The sequence below is a fragment of the Hylaeus anthracinus genome, unplaced genomic scaffold, assembly GCF_026225885.1.
Source record: "Hylaeus anthracinus isolate JK02 unplaced genomic scaffold, UHH_iyHylAnth1.0_haploid 11985, whole genome shotgun sequence".
Lineage (NCBI taxonomy): Eukaryota > Metazoa > Arthropoda > Insecta > Hymenoptera > Colletidae > Hylaeus > Hylaeus anthracinus.
Window position 1 is genome coordinate 2914515 of NW_026534333.1, and position 19791 is coordinate 2934305.

At 47.8% G+C, this 19791-nt stretch overlaps 1 protein-coding gene across 1 annotated transcript in view; it reads right to left on the minus strand.

Moving 5' to 3' along the window:
• LOC128887243 (fringe glycosyltransferase) overlaps positions 1-19791 on the minus strand; it is a 74815-nt gene that overhangs the window by 38680 nt on the left and 16344 nt on the right. The window contains exon 5 of the mRNA XM_054142931.1: positions 610-769. Coding sequence (XP_053998906.1) covers positions 610-769 — 160 coding nt within the window. The remainder of the gene's footprint in view (positions 1-609; positions 770-19791) is intronic.

Consider the following 19791-nt stretch of genomic DNA (forward strand, 5'->3'; position numbering starts at 1 on the left):
TCAGTACGCGATTCTCCGAACTCTGTGTCGCGTAGGGGATGACAAGCAAGGGAGGGAATGACTCTGTCTCAACTCGATGGACTGGGGAACTTAAATTCAACGTATTCCTAAAGCTCCGTCTATCGAACGTTAGAAATAACTTCTAGGTTCGCTAGAGACGGGTCCAAGAATTAGCGGGGATGGCTTCGTCTCAACTCGATGGTCTAAGGGAACTTATTTCTAACGCTCGATAGACGGAGCTTTAGGAAGGTTGAATTTAACTTCCAGGTTCGCTAGAGACGGGTCCGAGAATTAGCGGGAATGGCTTCGTCTCAACTCGTTGTATAAAAATTTTGTCAAAAAATTCGCCCTCTACGAATTGTCGGACGTTCCCGAAAATCGCCTCAAAGAGTTTGTTGCACGCCAAAGAGCGATTTGTCGGCATCCCTTGCCGCGATATTTGCATTTCCAGATCGATTCCCGTTAGAACTGGGTTGGAACGGTCCAGGAATCGATCGTGGCCTATTCGAGGAGCTCGTTACGGTGGGCTCTCTCGTCTTTTGGCGAAATTCGGCAAAAAAAGTCGACGGAACAGGTTTGATTTTAAGCAGTTCGCCGAATGAAACTCACCGGTCGCTTGGAGGGTTCCGGGCCCTGTCTGATGATCTCCAACGGTGCCGGTATCGAGGGTCTGCCCAGGTACCAATCCTCCCGTGGATTGTAGTTGTCCAGGAGCTTCAGCAGGCGTGGCACGTTCACGTAATTATCGTCGTCGAAGTGGCAGAACCACCTGAAAACCAACCAGGGCGAAACGCGTTTAAATCTTCGGCTCGTTTTCGACATTTTCACGCGAATAGACGCGGTCCGCTTATTCGGAGCGTTAATTGGACGCTCGAGATTGATCGTCGTCGAGCTAGGTGCAGGGATCGGCCGTGAAATTAACGCGGTTCGCGCGGGGATGGGGTTGACGAACAAAAATCCGGTTCTCGAAAACCAGGTGAGATCGGGTTCATCGTGGGACGTATGTTATTCAGATTCGAAGTTGCATATTTCTTTGCATAGGAATACAGGGTAGTTTTAATCGATGTTAATTACGTTGTGGATTAATTGGGTAGGTTTTGAAAAGTCGAACGAATATACTTATCGTCCGATTTCTACATTTATCGAGTCTTGCCAAGAAGATAAATGAAACCGAACAGGAAGAATATTTATTACTACGGGTTTAATTAAGAACGTTGTTCCCAGGGGTCTCGAACAGGTTCAAAAATAAACGACGAGAGCATCCCTGTAACGTTATCTCCCCAACAACTGATACCATTGCGCCCTATAAAATCCAACGTCCCCTGTTATCTTTTCTTCGTTATTCGACACTTTTATCCCCGATAAGAATCTCGCCCGGCTCCGTCGCGGAACCTGCGAATCGCGAACGAGCATCGATAGGCGAAGCCTGAGAGATAATCCCCCTGACCATCTTTCGATAATTGCCCACTCTCGTTGCACAGCATCGCGGAATAGTCGATAAGGTACACACCGGGTATCATCGGGTTCGGGAGGGGATTTAGGGAGAAGAGAAAAATCGAAATCTATCTTATCGTTCGCGGCGGGGCTGACATCGAAACGCAATCGCAAAGACGTTTCCTAGAAAGCAATCCCGAGGGGAGCCTGACAGAGAGCATAAACGGCTGTACCCAGTGCCAGATAGGCGAAATAAAATCTCTCTAACGAACGGTTCCAACGCGCCATTAGCGCTACCGGGTGGCCACGGGTGGTCGATACGTACCTGCCCGCGGACTGGCATCGTTAATACACCTGAATTCCAGCTTAATGGCGTAGCAGGCTACGCGGCGAGCCTGGAACGACGCTTCGCTTCGCTTCTGCTCCGTACGCTCTCGCGCGAGATTCTATCGTCCGCGTGAACCAGAACACGATAATGTTCAATGGACATCCATTGTTACGCCCCTGGAAAGACCAAGCTTTCGTACAGTGATGGACAAAACCCTAGGCTTCGAATAAATCTGAAATTTGGTATGATATGCTTGCCTCGTTTCCTCTATTCAACATTTTTCAAAGAGGTGAACAAAACAAACATATCGGCAAACTTGAGATTTATTCGAACACCAGGGTTTCGCCCATCACTGCTTTCGTAACGCTCGAGGGAGTACGTTCGAAAGTATCGATTGGATCTAAATATTGCATTTAATCTTCAATAACAGAAACGAATCTCATTTCATTCCAAGTCCTCGCAGAGTCGGTTCAAAGAAGTGCGGGGCGATGAGACTGCCAAACAGAAACATCCGCTTCAAAACTCGAGTTCGTCGGTCGGGGTGTTACTCGATAGAAAGACGATCCCGAGATGGCGAATGGACCTGCCTCTCTTCGCGGTATTAAATAAAGATTATTGCAATCGAGAACTGTACAATGTTATTCTTTGTGCTTCCACTCATAAATTTAACAGAAAGTTCGTAAAATGACTTCCAATTGTCGCACGCTCTCGACGCTCTTATACGTACCTCTTTTCGACTTTCTTTGTCGAGCGACCAATAACAAAAATACGTTCGTCTCGAGGTGAATTCGATTCGACGGCAACTCGACGTGACCGGATGATACATGGAACGATCGGATCCCCGTAACAGCGCGATTGGCCAGCTTTCGGAGTTCACGACACCCCCGCGCGATTACAATAGTACACATTCCCCGATTACTTCGGCGAAACGGATCGTTCGTCGACCCGTGAATAGTACCCTGGCGTACCCAACGGGAATCCAAAATGGCGAGGGGGCGCGGAAATTGGAACGAGAGGCGCGCCTCCAATCTGCATACGTATTCGGTCCAGAGACTGGCAAACCGGGACACATGAATCATTTATGCCGCGGACCGAGCGACTCCGCGATGAAACTAATTTGAAATTTGCCTTGGAACGAACTTCCGCGACCCGGAAACGGAAAAATGTTTCGACCCGGACGAAATTGGGTGGAAGGAGGCCGCCTTCGTTTCTCGCCTGAATGATATTTATTAAGCGACGGTGTGCCGCATTAAATGTTTACATCCCGTGGCGGGGCGCGTGCAACGACGAAAAACCGAGCGCCGGCCCCGTGTAAAATCCGGGCGCTCCTTGTACCTGCAATCTGCATATATATTAGAATCAACCTGCTCCGCGCGGCGAGAACAACCGCGGGAAAGAAAATAAAGCCGCGCGAACTCCTCTTCGTCGCTGCTTTTTCTGCCCGGTAGAGATTGAACGGCCCTCCCCGAATCGAGTTTTTAATGGACAAACTAATGGCCCCGCGCGACCGAGAAATTTATAGTTTCGGCGCGTCGTCGGCGAGGCCTCGATCGCCACCGAAAGACCATCTTGTCGAGTAATTCATTCCTTGGTGGACAGACTTTCCGAAGAAGTCATTTTTGGCGCGGAGCGTATATTATTTTGGTTTTTGAGGTAAAGGTTATTCGTAAGGGAGATGGCAATGAAGCACGGTACCGCGTGGTTGAGAAATTAACCCTTTGCAGAATATGCCAAGAGGAATCGTGTTGTATTAAATAACGTAGCATAAAGAGCATGCAATTTATTGTAATGCTACTTTGATTTATTTATTCGTGCTACTTGAATGGTAACCTCCAAGGAAGTGTACGGCTTTGAAAAAAATTGTGCTCCGGAGAATTTATCTTGTCTGATCTCTACCAAAGTTCTCTAGACTTCCTCCGAAGGGTTAAATACTACAATAAATGATACATTTCCTAATCTTCAGCGGTCTCGAAATTTTAACTTTGCAGAAATTATTACAAGCTTCCGGTCGACAGCCGACGTGGTCGTAACAATGTAGCGAATAAATGTAAAAGCTTATCTGTTTCGTATCTGTCGATATTTCGATCCGCACGAGAACACCGTTCGTCTATGAGCATTCTCCAGTCTGGGCGGCTGGATAAATGGCATATCCGTGTCCCAATAAACAAATCAATGAGAGATCGACCCGTAACGAGCGCGACAGTTCCCGTTTCGTTCCGCGAGAAGAGAAAAGTGGCCCCGGCGTTTCGTTCCGAGCTATTTACGTCGAATTCACCGCGGCGCCCCGGACGCGCGAGCAATATTTAAGACGCGACAGTTCTTGATTAAAACGCCGTGAAAAAATATATGGTTCGACCTGCGAGCGCCATCGCGCCACGAGCTTCGACACTCGGGATCCTTTGATCGCCGCACGAAAAGCGACTCGCGTTGAATGCGAAACGGCAGGCTTAATTAAATGACAGCACTCGAGGTGAAACGGGCCATCCTTCGCGCGGAACGACTCGTTCGGGGAACGATTAAGTCGATCCGCAATTAAAAAATCGTTAAAGAACGAGGATCGTTTTCTCTTTTTCTGGTAATAATTGTCACGGACACCGTCGATGCGTTTTATCCGTCGGGGCAAAAACGGTTTGCCATAAATACTCGTTTAACCGTATATGTACACAAGATATTTTCATTTGCTTCTGTTTCTACCATTCGAAAACTCGAAGGAAACGAGCACGAATGGGTGACAGGGACTTCTCGTTAAGGAATCAAAAAAATGAATTCCAAAAGTGAGACGATAATAAATTCCGAGGGGGTCGGAAAATTAAATGCTACGACAGATACAAAATTGTCTAATCTTCGACAATCTCGAGACAAAGACAGACTTTCCGAAAAAGAAGAATTTATCTTTATAGAAATGATCACGAATCTTACTCTGGCAACGCGTCAAACAAATTTCCCAGACTCGCGATAAAGAGTTGAAATACCAGCCGAGCCTCGAAGTAACCCACCCTAATTCCTCGTCGAACCGTCCCCCATGGACCGACTCGATCCTCTGTTATTCTGCGATTCGCAGCGCGGAAAAGTCGAGTATCGACCAGGGGCGACTCGATGGGAATGCGAGCAGGAACAATTCCCACAATGGCAGTCCTGGCGCGATCGATGCGCCCCGTTGGAGGTTTCACCCCTGGTTGCACTCGCGCGTTACGCGCGCGACGACGAAAAAGAGGCGAGCACGTGTCGGTGCACGTGTGACCATTCGGAGCGGAGTCGTGTGTTTAAAGGGCCAGCGACACGCGTTGTTAACAGGGGGTTCCCACGGCCGTGGATCCTCCTCCTCGGACGGGGAGAGTTATCGCGAAACGGTGCACATGCTCGCATGCCAGGGGATTGTGTCCGCCAGTCTCGACTCTGTTATTCCCGAACTCGACTTCCTCCGACGACCAGCTGGGTAGAATGTATGCTACCACTAGGGAAAGGTACGTCGGGCCCAGGGAAGGGCCTCTTTTAACTTTTTAAGGGCCTCTTTAATCCACCGGATTAAAGGGTCATTCTACTTTATTGGCCAAGAAAAACAATGCTAATTTTTGTCGAAATGATATTACGAAACGATTTATTTGAAACTCTATGGGTATATTTATTATGCTTTTATAATTTATATCAGAATTTTTTCGAAGTAAATATGAATATTTCAATAAGCTATCTTTAAGGAAACAATAATCTATTTGAAAAACACTGCTCCCCTGCGTATGTGATATTAAATGGACCCGCTGGCTCCCCTCTAGCTCGGGTACCTCGGGGTTGCTAAGCCCGTACTGTAGCTACAAACACCGCTACCGCCCCTGAGTGCTGTGTTCCCTTCATTCGTTCGTTCGTTCGTTTACTTAACGTACGTAACTTATTATACAAAGTGATTACACTGCTGCTTACTTATTACAGGCTTATTTCCATTCTTCTTATCATCGTCTTATATGTCTTTTGCATTATTTTAATACTATTTCCAATATCTCTTACTTCTCATCTATTGGTACCTCTGTGTTCCCTTGTACAACACTTCGAACAGCTCGTCTCGTCGTTACCAAGGAATTATAATTGCGAAACGAGTCGCTGTCGCTTCGGTGCGCATTTCTTGTAATTGTGAGAACGCCACGGATAATTGGCACGAATCGGACACTCGGACTGGCAGGTGCCGCTGTTTCTTTTCGCACCTCGAGCGCCGTTAAAACGACGTCATTAAGAAAACGAAAAAATCAAGCCGGTCAGCCTCAGCCAACTTTCGGTATTAACCGGCTAATTGCGCTCGTAAACATCGTGAAAGTTCGAACGTCAATTCCATGTAAAAAGGGCGGCGTTGAGCGATTGATCGCCGCGAAACTCGTTCCAGAGTTCTTCGATCGAAATCGCCGAAACAATGTGTAACAGTTTCGACACTTTCACGGTCCACGGTGACGGAGGTATTCGGTCCGCGTTGAAAACCGGGTCGATATTCGATTTAACTGACTTTCGAGGTGACTCGCGGGATTTCGGAGTCCGCGCAACCGTAGAGATTGCCTCGCAGAGATTTACGCGAGTATTAGCTTGGCGTAATAAAGAAGGATCGCCTGATCTATGGATCGAGATCGAATTCGAAGGACCCGATTCGCGCAGGTGCCAGATGAAATTGGAATGCGAGGAGAGGCACGCAGGTTCTCAGGAATCGCGAGGATCTCAGGGTCGACGGACGGCACCTGCGAGGTGTCGAGGAACGGCTGTACGGCTGCCCGCAACAATTTTTCCAGTCGCGGATCGTTTATTCACGCACGATCGAATTCCGCGGTTGGCCGCGCCGTGGTTCGAGAAGCCGTCGAAGAGATCCGAACCATCGACTTGTACGGGGTGTGTTTATCTGCTTGCGGTAATCCTTTCAAAACGCGTTTCTATTAGCTAAAATAACAAGTACGACGGAGACTGCCTTCTAGACTTTTTACTCGAGGTCGCTGACTCGCGATATCAACATTTATCCCAGCTTTCTTACTCGAATGGAAATTCGCTGGTGTCTATAATTGTCTCGACGCCGATTCCCGGAACGAATCCTTGTTCGAATGATTATTCCGTCGTGGATTCGCGTAGCTAAGCACCCTGTGCGTTAAAGCAGCGTCGAACGACGAAAAAGAGTAATTCGGTCAAGTTTGCGCGTCCGGTTTTCATGCCACGCGAGCGGCTAGACCGTTTACACGGTAATTAACGAGTCTGGGCACACCCACGTCTTGCATTAAACGCAACCGGTCTCGATGTCAATTTGTCGCGACTCGTTGCATCGCGATGAGTACGCGTGCAGTCTGCAACTCGGAGGTGATTATTGATTATATATTTTGTTATTTCGTTCGATACGATAAAAGTATGGATGTCGAAAATTGATATTTAACCCCTTGCCCTGCGTTGACAAGAACCTGTCCAAGGCGGGAGTATTTGAGAAGAGATAAGCTCTAATTGAAGACAATTGAGAAATGTTATACTGGTCGCGCCTTGCACGTGTACAACGAATTACGAAGCGCGTCGCACTTTCGCTTATCGATAAATCGTATACGCGTTTCGACGCTGGACCGAATATCTCCGATAATTACTCGATCGTATCGTTCCTCATTGGCGCGGACGTTCCGAGGCTCCATCGATCGAATTCGGTGGAATCGATCATTAGTATCCATCGACTGGTTATTAACGAGCGACCGACCGTGGACGGGGAATCAAGGATCCGGATTTCGGGATCGATTAATCACCTACCGTATCGATGTATCGCCGAATTGCTCGGGACTAATGGTTCCCCATCGCTCGTGAAAGTCGTTTAAGAAGCTACGAACGAGTGGAATGGTTTCCTTATTCGAAAAAGCACGCTATCGGTCTATATTTATGTAAGTGGTAATAAAACAAGGTTTCGCGACAATGACGCGAAATACTGGCATTCTTTCATGACGGATACAGTCATCGAACACGGCCGACTGGTTAATTTAATTTTAATGGTAAAATCGAATCTTCGACCAAGGAATCGACCAACCAACGAACCTCTCGTGGCTTCCCTCGAAAAAGTAAAAGAACCTCCAGATAACCTCGCTTTCTCCCCACGTCCGAGTTTCACGACGGGGGTATTTTTCTCGTGGATCGCGATAGAATCGAACCGTCCAGTCCACGAGGTGCACCGCAGCCCCGGTTACGGCGTTTCAGGATAGTTACCGCGTCGGGCCCCGGTTTAATAATCAATAATTTCCCCCCGCGGGGGGCCCCGTGGCTGCACGTGTGCGGACCGTGCCACGATCGTGCCAGGCCTCGCCGATTCTCGCCCGGGGTTGCTTTTGTCCATTCCCGACGCGCACTCTCCTCGCGCAGCCGCCACAACGACCTGGACAACACTTTCGAAGCTTCCGCGGCTCCCTTCGAAAGCTCTTCGCTCGGTCTTTATCGCGGTCGTTTTATTTGACAAACAACGCCCGAGGTGTGCACACTTCCTCTCCAAAGGTGTATCGAGGAAGGATTTTGCAAATTTAGGAGGACGCGAGACCTTTTTCGAAAAACCAGACCAAGACTCGAGGAATCTTCAACGACGATCGGTGTCGCTTTAAAAGGAAAGAAAGAAAGAAAGAAAGAAAGGGAAAGAGGCCGAAAAGGCGGGCAACATCTTGCAGGCGGCGACCGATTAGTCACCCGATACAGGTGCGGCCAGCCGAGACCGGAAGTGCAGCTTTATCGGCAGAATCGTGACGAAGGGGATCTCGGTTGTCGCCAGTTTCCTTCGCCTGTCACTTCCTCGTCCCCTTCCGTCAAGTTTCTCCCTTTTGAAAGTTAACCGGTCTATCGCATGCATTACATCGAGATTCGATAACCGTTATCCTTTCTCCCAATAAATAATTTCCTGAATTCGGGGGATCTCCGTGAAATTTAACTACGACGCAGTCGCAAGTTCAAGTCATCCAATGATAAAACTATTCGGTAAAGAAAACATTCTCATTAAAATCTCGTTAAACTCTCATTAAACGGCCGAGCCAAGATTCGTCACGAACAACGTTCCGAGTGAAAATGGTCGATTGGACCGAAGCAACCAGAAGAAAGATCGCAACGTCTCGGACGATAAATTTCACCGGTTTGAAGGATTTCCTTCTACGAGCCTGCTAAGTGGCCCCTCGTCCTCTCCTCGTGGTATCGCGATCTCGGTGAACAGCATCGTTACCGCGGCAAACTCGACGGTTCAGCCTCGTAAATTCGCGCTACGTCCGTCGTAACGCGCGAACGGTTATCGTCTCGATCTGGCGCGAGTATCGAAAAGGTCAGGGCTGACGTGTGCCGCGCGCTCGAAACGGGCGTGGCGCTCACGATTCGTGGATTAAATCGTGATCCGTGCCGGGGGCACGACCCCCGTCGTGTAAAGGCGATCGGTTTTGCGCGACCAACGCTCGAGATTAGAAACGATCGGGCTAGAAAATTAAAGCGACCGGACACGCCGACAAAAAAACCACCGTTCCTATCGCGTAATTGCTCTCTAATCGGCGAGCGCGCTCGTGGATCGTTAAATCGCTGAATTTCGTAACGCTGGAATAGCGGTTCGCTCGGTATTGTCGATGTTAGGTACTCTTTGGGTATCAGTTTCCCGGTTGATCTTGGGTTAGATGCTTGCGTCGATTTTTACGTAGATCATCGTTGAGTTTCCATTTTTCATTTTAGATTATTTTTCCCGGGTCACAGGCGAAACCTTGAAACCCTTTTCGTCGTTTTATCAACAGGCTGAAACTCGCTCGAACTACGGCCACGAACTACTCTGATTCGAAAACCACTTCCCTCCGATGAATCTCTACGTAATTCCTCGCGAAATAGCCGTTCAACTCGGACCAACGACTCTCGATCATTCGCGCCTCGATGAACGATCTTCGAAGAGAGAACTCGCAGCAGCGGTTGCGTTCTAGTCTCGAGTTAAATTAAACTCTGCCAGAGAAAAAGAAAGTAAGAGCGAGCGAGAGAGCGTCGATCGTACATCGGCAATTTTCTTCTCGTGTAATTTCACCTGTTGCACGCATCCGGCGCGAATCCGATCGCATGGCTCGATTTGTAAAGGTAACGAGCCGTCTCGAATAGGCTCGACTGTCGGCAGCCAGCTATCTCCTCGCTGCTACGAGTTTTCATGCGTCTTCGTACCAAGAACCTCACGCGCAAATACGAAACAGTCGATCGACCCTTGAACGTTACGGAGAGACTTTTTTCCGAAAACACTGATTTTTTTTTAATTTTAAGTTCATTCTATATCTTCCCTATTCTCAGCCTATTGCTCTGTTACCTCGTTTCAAATAAGCATTGCGCCCAATTTCGCCTAATTTCGGCTAATTTCGTCCAATTCTACGGGCCAAGCCCCTGTCGTTTAGCGACGCTCGTTCATTTGGCAACCTGGAACGCGATCCTCGGGACGCGCGGTCGCAGCGGCGCACCGCGGAATCCCAAATGCGTTTATGCTCTACGTGCGCGTAAATACGCGTCCGCATGAAACGGTCCGGCCGAGGAGGATGAAACCCCTCCCACGTCCAGCGGCGGTCGCGGTTAATTCCTTGGCAAGGTGCGCATAATTCTCGTCCGGCTGGTCGTACAATGCGAACGCGCCTCCGCGGCCGCTGCACCATCCCCGCGGTTCCACGCTGCTTACAGGCGTTTGGTTTAATTTATACGCGGCGATGCGCGCACAGTGGTCGTTCAACGTCGCGATACCTCCAACATCCGGGGGTCAAGGACGCGACGGATCGAGTCTTTTAATGTACGTACTTATAACGAAACATCTAACTGGCACCATCGAACTTCGATCTTCACAGAAGACACGAATGTTTCCAAAAAAAAATGGCATTTCTTTCGGTCAACTTTTACGGCGCTTTGTGAGAGAGAACGACTGCGAGAAATATAGATGGATGACGAAACAGAGCACATGCGCATAGATCAGAATTAATAGAGTATTACTACAAACGAAAGAAAGTAACGAAGGTGGAAGCAAAGAAGCGACATAATAAACTTTAAATTCGTTTCTCTGTAATAATAAAGAAAATAACCTCTGTTTACAGGGAAACAGTTTCTCAGTTTGTTTCGAAAATCCATTTGGTTTAATAGTCTCGTACGAATATTTATGATACTGACTGTATGTGTACGGATTTGATAATATCCCAGACTGCTGGGAGGAAAAAAGAACTTGGTAATTGAATCGCAAGAAATAGTTCCTCGAATTCTCGATAAAGTGGAGTGGTATCTTCCGATTGGCGCGCCTCGTCCGGATACTCCGCGACTTTTTACGCGGTTGGCGTATACTCGAGGGCCCAGGCGCATTACGTGTCCTCGCATGAATGATTCCATTGAGAATCGAGGAAACGATCGAGGACGTCGACGCGATCCATGATCGATTCGCGAGATCGGAGTCCGTTTCTCGGGACCAGGTACGCTCGTTAATTCGCTGCTCAGATTCTCGAGTTTTGATTTATCTTTGTTATTTTACGGAATCGTTGATCGTTCGGAAAAGTGGAAATTACGCGATGAAAACGCCGCGGTATTCGTCGATGAAACCTGACCTAGGTCGAGGATGGGTATCCGGAGATTTCAGTTTCAATCGCGAGTAATTAATCGATTTCCTGAAGATCCTCGGCGCGAGGGATCAATGGGCACGATTCGCGCGCGGAACCGTGTTGGAATGCACGGGTCCGGAGGTCAAGAGCCCTGACTAATGGAAACCGAGAGACAAACGTTAGAGAAAATTCGCCGGCGCGCGGGGGCGGGCGATATGGGACGCGAGGGAGGAGCGGAATCGTCGAAACGACGCAATTATCAGATCCACGTGCACGTATTGCCCGGGGACGAAAGAGTTCCGTGGAACTCTTTTGTTCCACTTTCGAGTGTATCAAGTTATATTGTGTACCGGCAAGCATCGTGCCGGATGTAGCAATGAGCGGCGCGGCGAGAGTCAACGAGCCATTTCCGGGGCCTCTCGGTGCAGAATATTACATTGATAACAGAAATTGCCTTCCAAGTGTTCGCGTCCAGAGAAGACGTTCTCCTCGAGGCGTCTCGCGGACAAACCGGACCTGTCGGCCAGGAAAGGACGAGCTGCTCCGTTTCGGAATCGATCCCACTCTGTTCCGGCTTCGTTCCATAAGGAAATCCCGCGCGAACCTATCAATGGAATTCTCGCGTGCCTCTGCCCCTCTACGATTCATTCCACGAGAGCTTCTTCGAAAGCTTCAACGAGTTGCGTTCAATTTTCGGGGATGCTAGCAAATATCTAGAGTATTCTTCTAGGTATAGGAGAATTCAAAACGCGCGTACCTTTGAGGATTTTTTCAACAGAAACTTTTCAGTTCTGTTTTGCTTCTCCCTTTTCGAGAGAGTACGCGACGTCTCCCTTGGAGAAAGGAACCGTGCAGCCAAACCTAACGGTGGCCTCGTTTCGAAGGGCGTGCCCGTTCGAAAAGTAAAAGAAAATGGAGCAACGGAGAACGAATAAAACGTCCGATCGTCGCAATCGTATCCGCGTAACAAAATATCCCCTCGTGGTCGAAGAAAGAAAATCTTGCGGTCGAGGCGCAACTCTGGCCTTACTGTGTGTATCGGGTATCCAAGAAGTTCGACGTCCAGATTCGATGCATATTCCGTCCCCACCTAAATCTCCTTTTCTTTCGAGCCCGAAAAGAAACTAGTTTCCATTTCGACGTCAGCCAAAACGTCTTTCCAGCTCACCGTCCCCTCCTTCCTTCTTTCGAGGGTTCTTTCAGCCCTTTCCACGTTCTTGTATGTATATATATCACCGTGAAGGATCCTCTCGGAGAGATCTAAAGATCCCTCGAACGGAAGCCGGACGATAAGTAGCAAGCTTCCGTTGGCTGCTGCTCCCGGGCTCGAGGACAGCTTCTTTCGAAACTTTCGACGCCCTCCATTCGAATCTCGGTTTCTTCTGGACCCCCGTTTCGGGACACGCGAGCTCGTCGAAAGTTCGATTGCTTTTGTCGCAGATTTATCGCGGATGTTCGAACGTGCCTCGAGCAGCCACTCTGAACGCCACGAAGCGCGGAATGTCGGTTTGTTTTGCTCGCCTTGCACTTGTAACGAAAATGGATTCAATGGAGGGTCCGGGAAACCGGGGACTTTCCTTCGAATCAAGTGCATCGATTTCTCGGGACTTTCGACAGAGGTCTCTTTTACGTCGGAAGTCCTGATTTAAATTCTCCCTTGAACTTGTACAATTTTTACCGAAAGGTACGCTATTATCAGTAAAAATGTCAAAAAACGTAATGTATAATGTGATCTAAGACTAAGTACTGTACGTAAGTGTATCGATTTCTCGGGACTTTCGACAGAAGTCTCTTTTACGTCGGAAGTCCTGATTTAAATTCTCCCTCGAATATCAGTAAATATTTCAAAAAAAAAAAAAAAGTGATGTATAATGTGACCTAAGACTAAGTACTGTACATCATATAGTACATATTACGAAATCGACTACCATGCCTTCCCCATTATTCAACGGTACAAGCAAGTTGCAGAGCTCGTGCCGTAAACTTAGAAACGATCTCAAGTCCCGCCGTTCGAGCTGAAATTATTCAGAGAAAAAGAGACGTTTCGCCGACTTCCTGCTTCGAATAGTCGAGGATTTTACGGGGAGGTCCGCGACCAATTTATTCACGAGCGAGAACTGCGCCTCGCGGAAGCAGTTGCGAAACACAGAAGACCGCCAAGTTTCGAATCCGCTATAGCGGCTGACAGAACGACTTCGCGGCTATTAAACCGTGCGCAGGCCACGAAACGCGAGCCGTTCGACGCTGATCGCGCTGCGATTTGCTTATGGAGCAGGGATTTCGCAAAACTGCTGCGTTGCGACACGCTTCGCGAAACAGATCTCGATCGTTACAGTCGAGGTAAAAGAAACTCGCTGGAACGCTAACCTGTAACGATGCACTACCTGCGACTTCGACAATCGAAGTAGACTTGAACTTTCGCAGAAATAAAGTTCACGGGAACCTAATTACGAGACGAAACAGAATCAATTCGTAGGGATGGTATGCCTTTGAATATCGATAATCGCGTTAGTTTCTTCCTGATGTTACGGGAACGTTGGACGAGACATCCGTTGTGCACGCGGCTTAAAGTGATACGGACTCGCGGATACGGACGCATGCAGCGGGCGCACACTTGTTCAGAAACGGAGAGTGCGTGTCGCCATTTGCAGATCCGTCGGTGCACCGCTGGTCCGTGGCACTTCTCTTCTACGCACCGAAACTGGTTTGCACCTGATACCGGCTTCGTGATCGAATGACGCGTTTCAATGCATCCCCCTTCCTTCGTTGCCCCTTCGTACCCCTTGGTTCCGAACCACTCGTCTTTTTTCCTTCCACTCGTTCCCTCCTGGTTGCTCCTTTTTCCGCGTTCACAAAGATCAAGCTCACGCGAGCCCCCCCCCCCTCCCTCCCTCCCTCCCTCCCTCGTCTCTGCTCATTTTCATCCCTTTTCTCGGAATCGTTTCTCGCGAATTCGGCTCGAGACGAATTAACGCGAATGTCATCGAGGGCGAAGGGTCGACGATGTAATTATTTAAACTACGGACTATTTGGTTAAATGGGGTTACACAGATGATGTTGGATGACCGCAGCTTAATCGCAAGCATGGAAAAGGCCATAGACTCGTCATCGACCAGTCATCCTAATTTCGGTTTCTAGTTCCTCATTCGTCCTGCACTTCGTACCCTTCGTACCCTTTCTCTCTTACTCGTACTCTCCTTCGACCAATGTCCTTAACTTTGCTCACCCTCCGAACGATATAAAAGCCCGGAAAGCCCCAAAAAACCAGACAGAATAAAAATGCAATAAAAATACAAATAAAAACCTTTAAGAGTTCCCGTAAAAAGAACAGCGTTGTCAGTGAATTCCTTTCGCTCGGAGTTCAGCAATACGGAATGTGTGATAGCGTAACGTCGAACGTTGTGCACGGGCATTAATTTCGACGCGGTTACGCAACGATCGATTCGACTAATCGCGAGGCTCACGGTCCAACGGACCAGCGTCATCTAAATCAATTGGATGTTACGACGTTGGGTCAAATCGATTAAACGATCGATCGTGGAGAGCTGCCGCTTGGAACGACACCACGCGCGACGCAACCATATCTGGGTATCTACTCGTCTGTGTTTCTTAACGAAATGGGTCGTTCTCTCTTTTCCAAGCATTCGTTATTTTAGACGTTCTATTCCTAGCTCCTCGGCATAGCGTTGTTAACTGCTACTAATTATACGGTATTAATTTCAAAAAGAAGGAAGAAAAAGCTTCGATCCCCCAAAGGAGCTTCGCTCCGACTGTTCTCACTCTTCACGAATCGTCGCGAGGAACAACGAGGCGCATTCCTATCGGGCGTATTACCATTTCAACGGCACGTATCGTAGTCGAAAGGCTGGTCGCGTGCAGCGGGGAACAAAAGGCGACGTACTGGCGAGGTGCCAGCAGAAACGATCGTACGCGAACGATCCCCGCGCGCGTTTTATATACAGTCCCGTCGCTCGCGTCGGGGAAAATAATAATATTCCGAGATTCCGGGAACGCCGAGGGGAATCACCGAATTCGTATCACGTGTGAGCGCGCCAACGGACCGGAGACGTCCGACGATACACCTGCCACCAGAGGGGACACGTACTTTTCGAGGTGGGATTACAAGAGGCGCGGAGTTATGCGCGTTCCTCGATCGAGGATTAAGCCAACCCTCCGCGGGGGATTAACAGAAATCAGGATCGACAGACTCGACGGTATTCACGTCGATACGAGAATGCTTTTTGGGGAGGCTTTGTCGATTCTGCGACCCTTTTATTGCCACTTGCTCGTTGGTGCTTTGGAGTGTCCTTTAGAATGCTTTGTTGGCTGTCGTCAGAGTTTAACGCGGAACGGATTGGTGTTAAGGAGGTCCACCTGTGTTAGATTTTCAAAAAATCAAACATTTTTGTTCTACGTATTTATCATCTAGGAGCTACTACAACGACTGTAACAGAAGCATTTTATACAATTCTGCTTAGTTATTATTTTTCGAATCCTAAACGCGCCCGGCTCGGTGTCGTACTACTTTCGTACGAAACTTTAAACGCGCTTTTCGCGAAACCACGTTTTTGGAAAGTTGGCAGGATCGCACGAAATCCATTACATGAATCGGGATGAAATCTTTTTTCTACAATTTTCGAACGTAATTGGTGGTACTGACGGCGAGATTCATGTTTAAAAAAAATTGTTTTCCAACGTCTATTAGCCATTAGATAGAAAAAAAGATACCTTAAAGTATCATTTTTTTAGTTTATCGCCAGTACCTTCAAAATGTAATTATAAAGAAGGTGATGTGTTACTTTTTTGTTTCAGATAATCAAGTACGATCAAATCCTGCTCGCCGAATAACTCTTCTACTTTTATCCACATATCGAAACGTTGCGATAAAATCAAAAATTAATGTTAAAGCGTCGATCTACCAAATAAAAAAAAAAATTATCATAATCGCACTGGTACTTTTCCTACAAAAGATTCTTGAAAATTGCCTTAAAAATTAAACGTTACACAGGTGCACACCCTTAACGAAATTGTGACCGAACGATCGATTGTACGCGAAAATTTGCTGAAAAATGACTTTCGCGCAGTCCCCGTGCGAAACACGAGTCGCGATCTGGTTAATGGGAACGTAATCGTTAGCGGAGGATCGTTGCACGAAGGCGTCGACAGGAGGATGCCAAGGATGACGAGCTGGTCGATGCCGAGTACTACGAGGAAGAAAAGGGGAGGTCCGGTCCGCGTCCCTAAACGCTTATTATGCGGCGTTACACCAGCAGCCCTCTGCCTGTATGCATAATACTAAGTCACGCGAACGTTCAAGACCGGGGCAAGTTTTTGCCAGGTTCTCGGTAATCGCGCAGGCGCGAACGACGTTGCGGTGTTCGCGCATGCATCGATTCACGGTACATTTTTCACGGAAATCAGGATCGGGCGGAATGCCATGTTTCGGAAATGGACAATACCTGAGACGATAATATTATTTCCTAACATGATATTCATGTAACATTCTGTGCATTATTTTCGTTGGATTCTAATCAAAATTGTACGATAATTTCTGTATGTTCTCTTTAAAAATTGCAAAAAATACCACACTCATACCACTAACTTACGCATTCTTCATACAAGAAGTAAATCGTTAAGAAGTAAATGTTTTTCAATTATAGAGCACGTAGCTCAAATATTTTCCCAGGCGCATCGGACCCCTCTTTATTCTTCGTACGAATTTCCTGAACAAGCCCAGATCGACGAACACATCCATCATTTTACCGTACACCTTACGTCCTCTTTTTAAACGATCCAGTCCAAACCGCATTCTTCGAGTAACAAGAGAAAATGAAGTCTATCCCAGGAAAAGTTCCAATTCCAATAAACAATTACGGATCTCCCATTTATTCCCCGAACCCAAGATAGTCCTGTTTGCCCATACCTCGGACGTATCCGCAAACTCCGCGATCTCGACAAACATTTCGCCCAAGAAAAATCCACGATTTACGCGGCGCGCGGTGCCCGTGTATCTTTCAAGATTGGCGATCGTCGGCCGAAGGAATTATCGAGCGTGTACGCTTTAACCTGAACACGGTGCGTGCGATAGGCAAGCCTCGGCTCGCGTTGCGAGCCGGTTATTTGAACGGGGCGATACGGCTATCGTTGTGCAAACCGCGAGTCTTTGGAGCACGATAAGACAACCTGAAACGCCGGGCACGCTCCTCGTCATCGAGTCCCGCCGATTTCCTTTCACCGGTTACACTACGAACGGGGATAGCCGACTTCCAGCCGTAAATCATCGGTATCGTCGTTACCGATCTAAAACTCCGCGCAAACAATGGATAAACGGCAGCTGGAAACGCCCGCGGCGCGTTTCGCGCTAGTATCCTCGCTCGAAATTTGTCCGACCAGCTCGAGGAACGCAACGACCAATGGAAAGGTTAAGCCGCATTCACACTTGACGACCTTGAATATTACACTCGCGATCGGGATGGATATTCCGCGAACGTGGCCGTAACAGAGGCATATACGCCGAATAAAGGTCTATTTACACATATCCGTAACGTGTCTGTACCGTATCCGTACCGTACCAATAACGTCACGGAGCGGTGTCGGATGTGCGTGAACATGCTCATTCAAAAACAACACAAGAATATTTATAAACATACCTTTAAAAAAATATATATACATGTCGAATCGAGTAACCTCCTCCTTTTCGAAGTCGATTAAAAATCACTGACACTGACGGAACATTACGAAACTGAACGGATACGGAACTGACACGTTACGGATACGTGTAAATAGACCTTGAAACGAGAATGTTCCTAAGGTGTGCTTGATCGCTCGGAGAATTAATCGGACGCTCGTGCGAACGCTAACCCCTTTCTACGTTAACTTTTGAACGCTCGATACCCTCGCTGTCGATGAATAACGTCGGCCAAATTGATTCGGAGCACAAATTTCGCGCGATTCCGTTTCTGGTCGCGTCCCCCGCGGTCGTCGAAGACCTCGTCGAATTCTCGTCACGTAGCCACGATCGCCACGTGTTAAAGCGGCTTTATGTGTACGGAATCATGGACAATGTTTCGGAAGAATGCGGCGAGGACGGAATTACAAAATCGTCGTTTCTTGGGTTTGCATCGATCTCTCGAAACTGGAGGATTTAGGCTAGATCTCAACATTCGAGTATCGTATCGTTTGTTTGTGCAAGATTATCGCAAAAACCTACGTGTACACATACTGTTGGCCCATTATACAGGGTGGGTGTGACAAGTCGTAACTCTGTTATCAGTGTACCCAGAGAAAAATGCGAAATAGAGAAGACGGATGGTTCGAAGAGTACTGTAACGCATTCATGAGACCATACTTTTTTTTATAAATACATGGTAGCGCACAGATCGAACGCTTTCGTCGTTTTACGTAAAGAAGCATCAGGATAAAGTGAAAACCAGAGAATCGCATTAATCGCGCAAGGAATACAATTAAAATGAACGGAGAAGCGTTCATGCACCATCTCTGTATGTAAAATATCTCGCTTCGAACGTGACGTACTCCGGCCTACGATGAGAATTCCAATTTCAATTCTCCCTGGAACGGATACCCAGCTGTTCCCAAGCTTATCCGCGACTCTTTACTCGAAATTTTTATCTAAATAAGAATCCCGTCCCATGGCCTGCGTAGATGGCTCCCATCGTATGCCCTGGAACAGCAGATGCGCGAGAGGAATTCCATAAATTCGCGGCGCGGCAATGCCGGCTGTTTCTTTTATCGATAGCGCGGGATCTAAGTGGCAGCGCGTAAAGCGTTCGCATAATTGAACGGACCGAGGTGCAAAATCGTCGGCGATAATTCAAACGACGGATGATAAGTGGTCGCGCGGCTTTCAGCGAGCGGACGCGTTGAAGTCTCCGGACTCGGAAAAATCCAGGAGATATGGCGGACGCTAATTCGCCTAGCGCGACGATTAATCCAAAGAAGCACGGTGGAGGAGGAACATTCAAGGATGAGGATTTGCGCTTATCGGAGACAAATCGTCCGTGCATCGATCGACTACGTCGACAGAAATATAGATAGAAATTGTACGTGTCAGGTGACACTGCAAACGCAAAGGTTTCTTCTGATTTTTATGGACGAAGTTATCGACTTTAGAAGTTGGCCAGTCGTAGCTAGCAACGCGTGACATTAAAACAAAGAGTTTTATGCAAGCGTTAACCCTTTAGCTTACAATGACGCCTCGGAGACGTCATAAGTCTATCATAGGACGTTTACTACACTTATTACTATTAATGATCCCTAATCGTAAGACGTTTGCGATTTGTACAATTTCGAACGCTCAGCCAAGCTGTGTATGACACGCTTTTGGCACGTACAGTTGGAAATTAGATCGCAAGGCAAGCGGTAAAAATTAGAAATACAATCCTGACTGTGAATTCTTCCACCCTGCTGTACAAAACAAATTATTTATCCGTACTGCCGGATGCCTCCCGAAACGTTAATGAAACATAAACA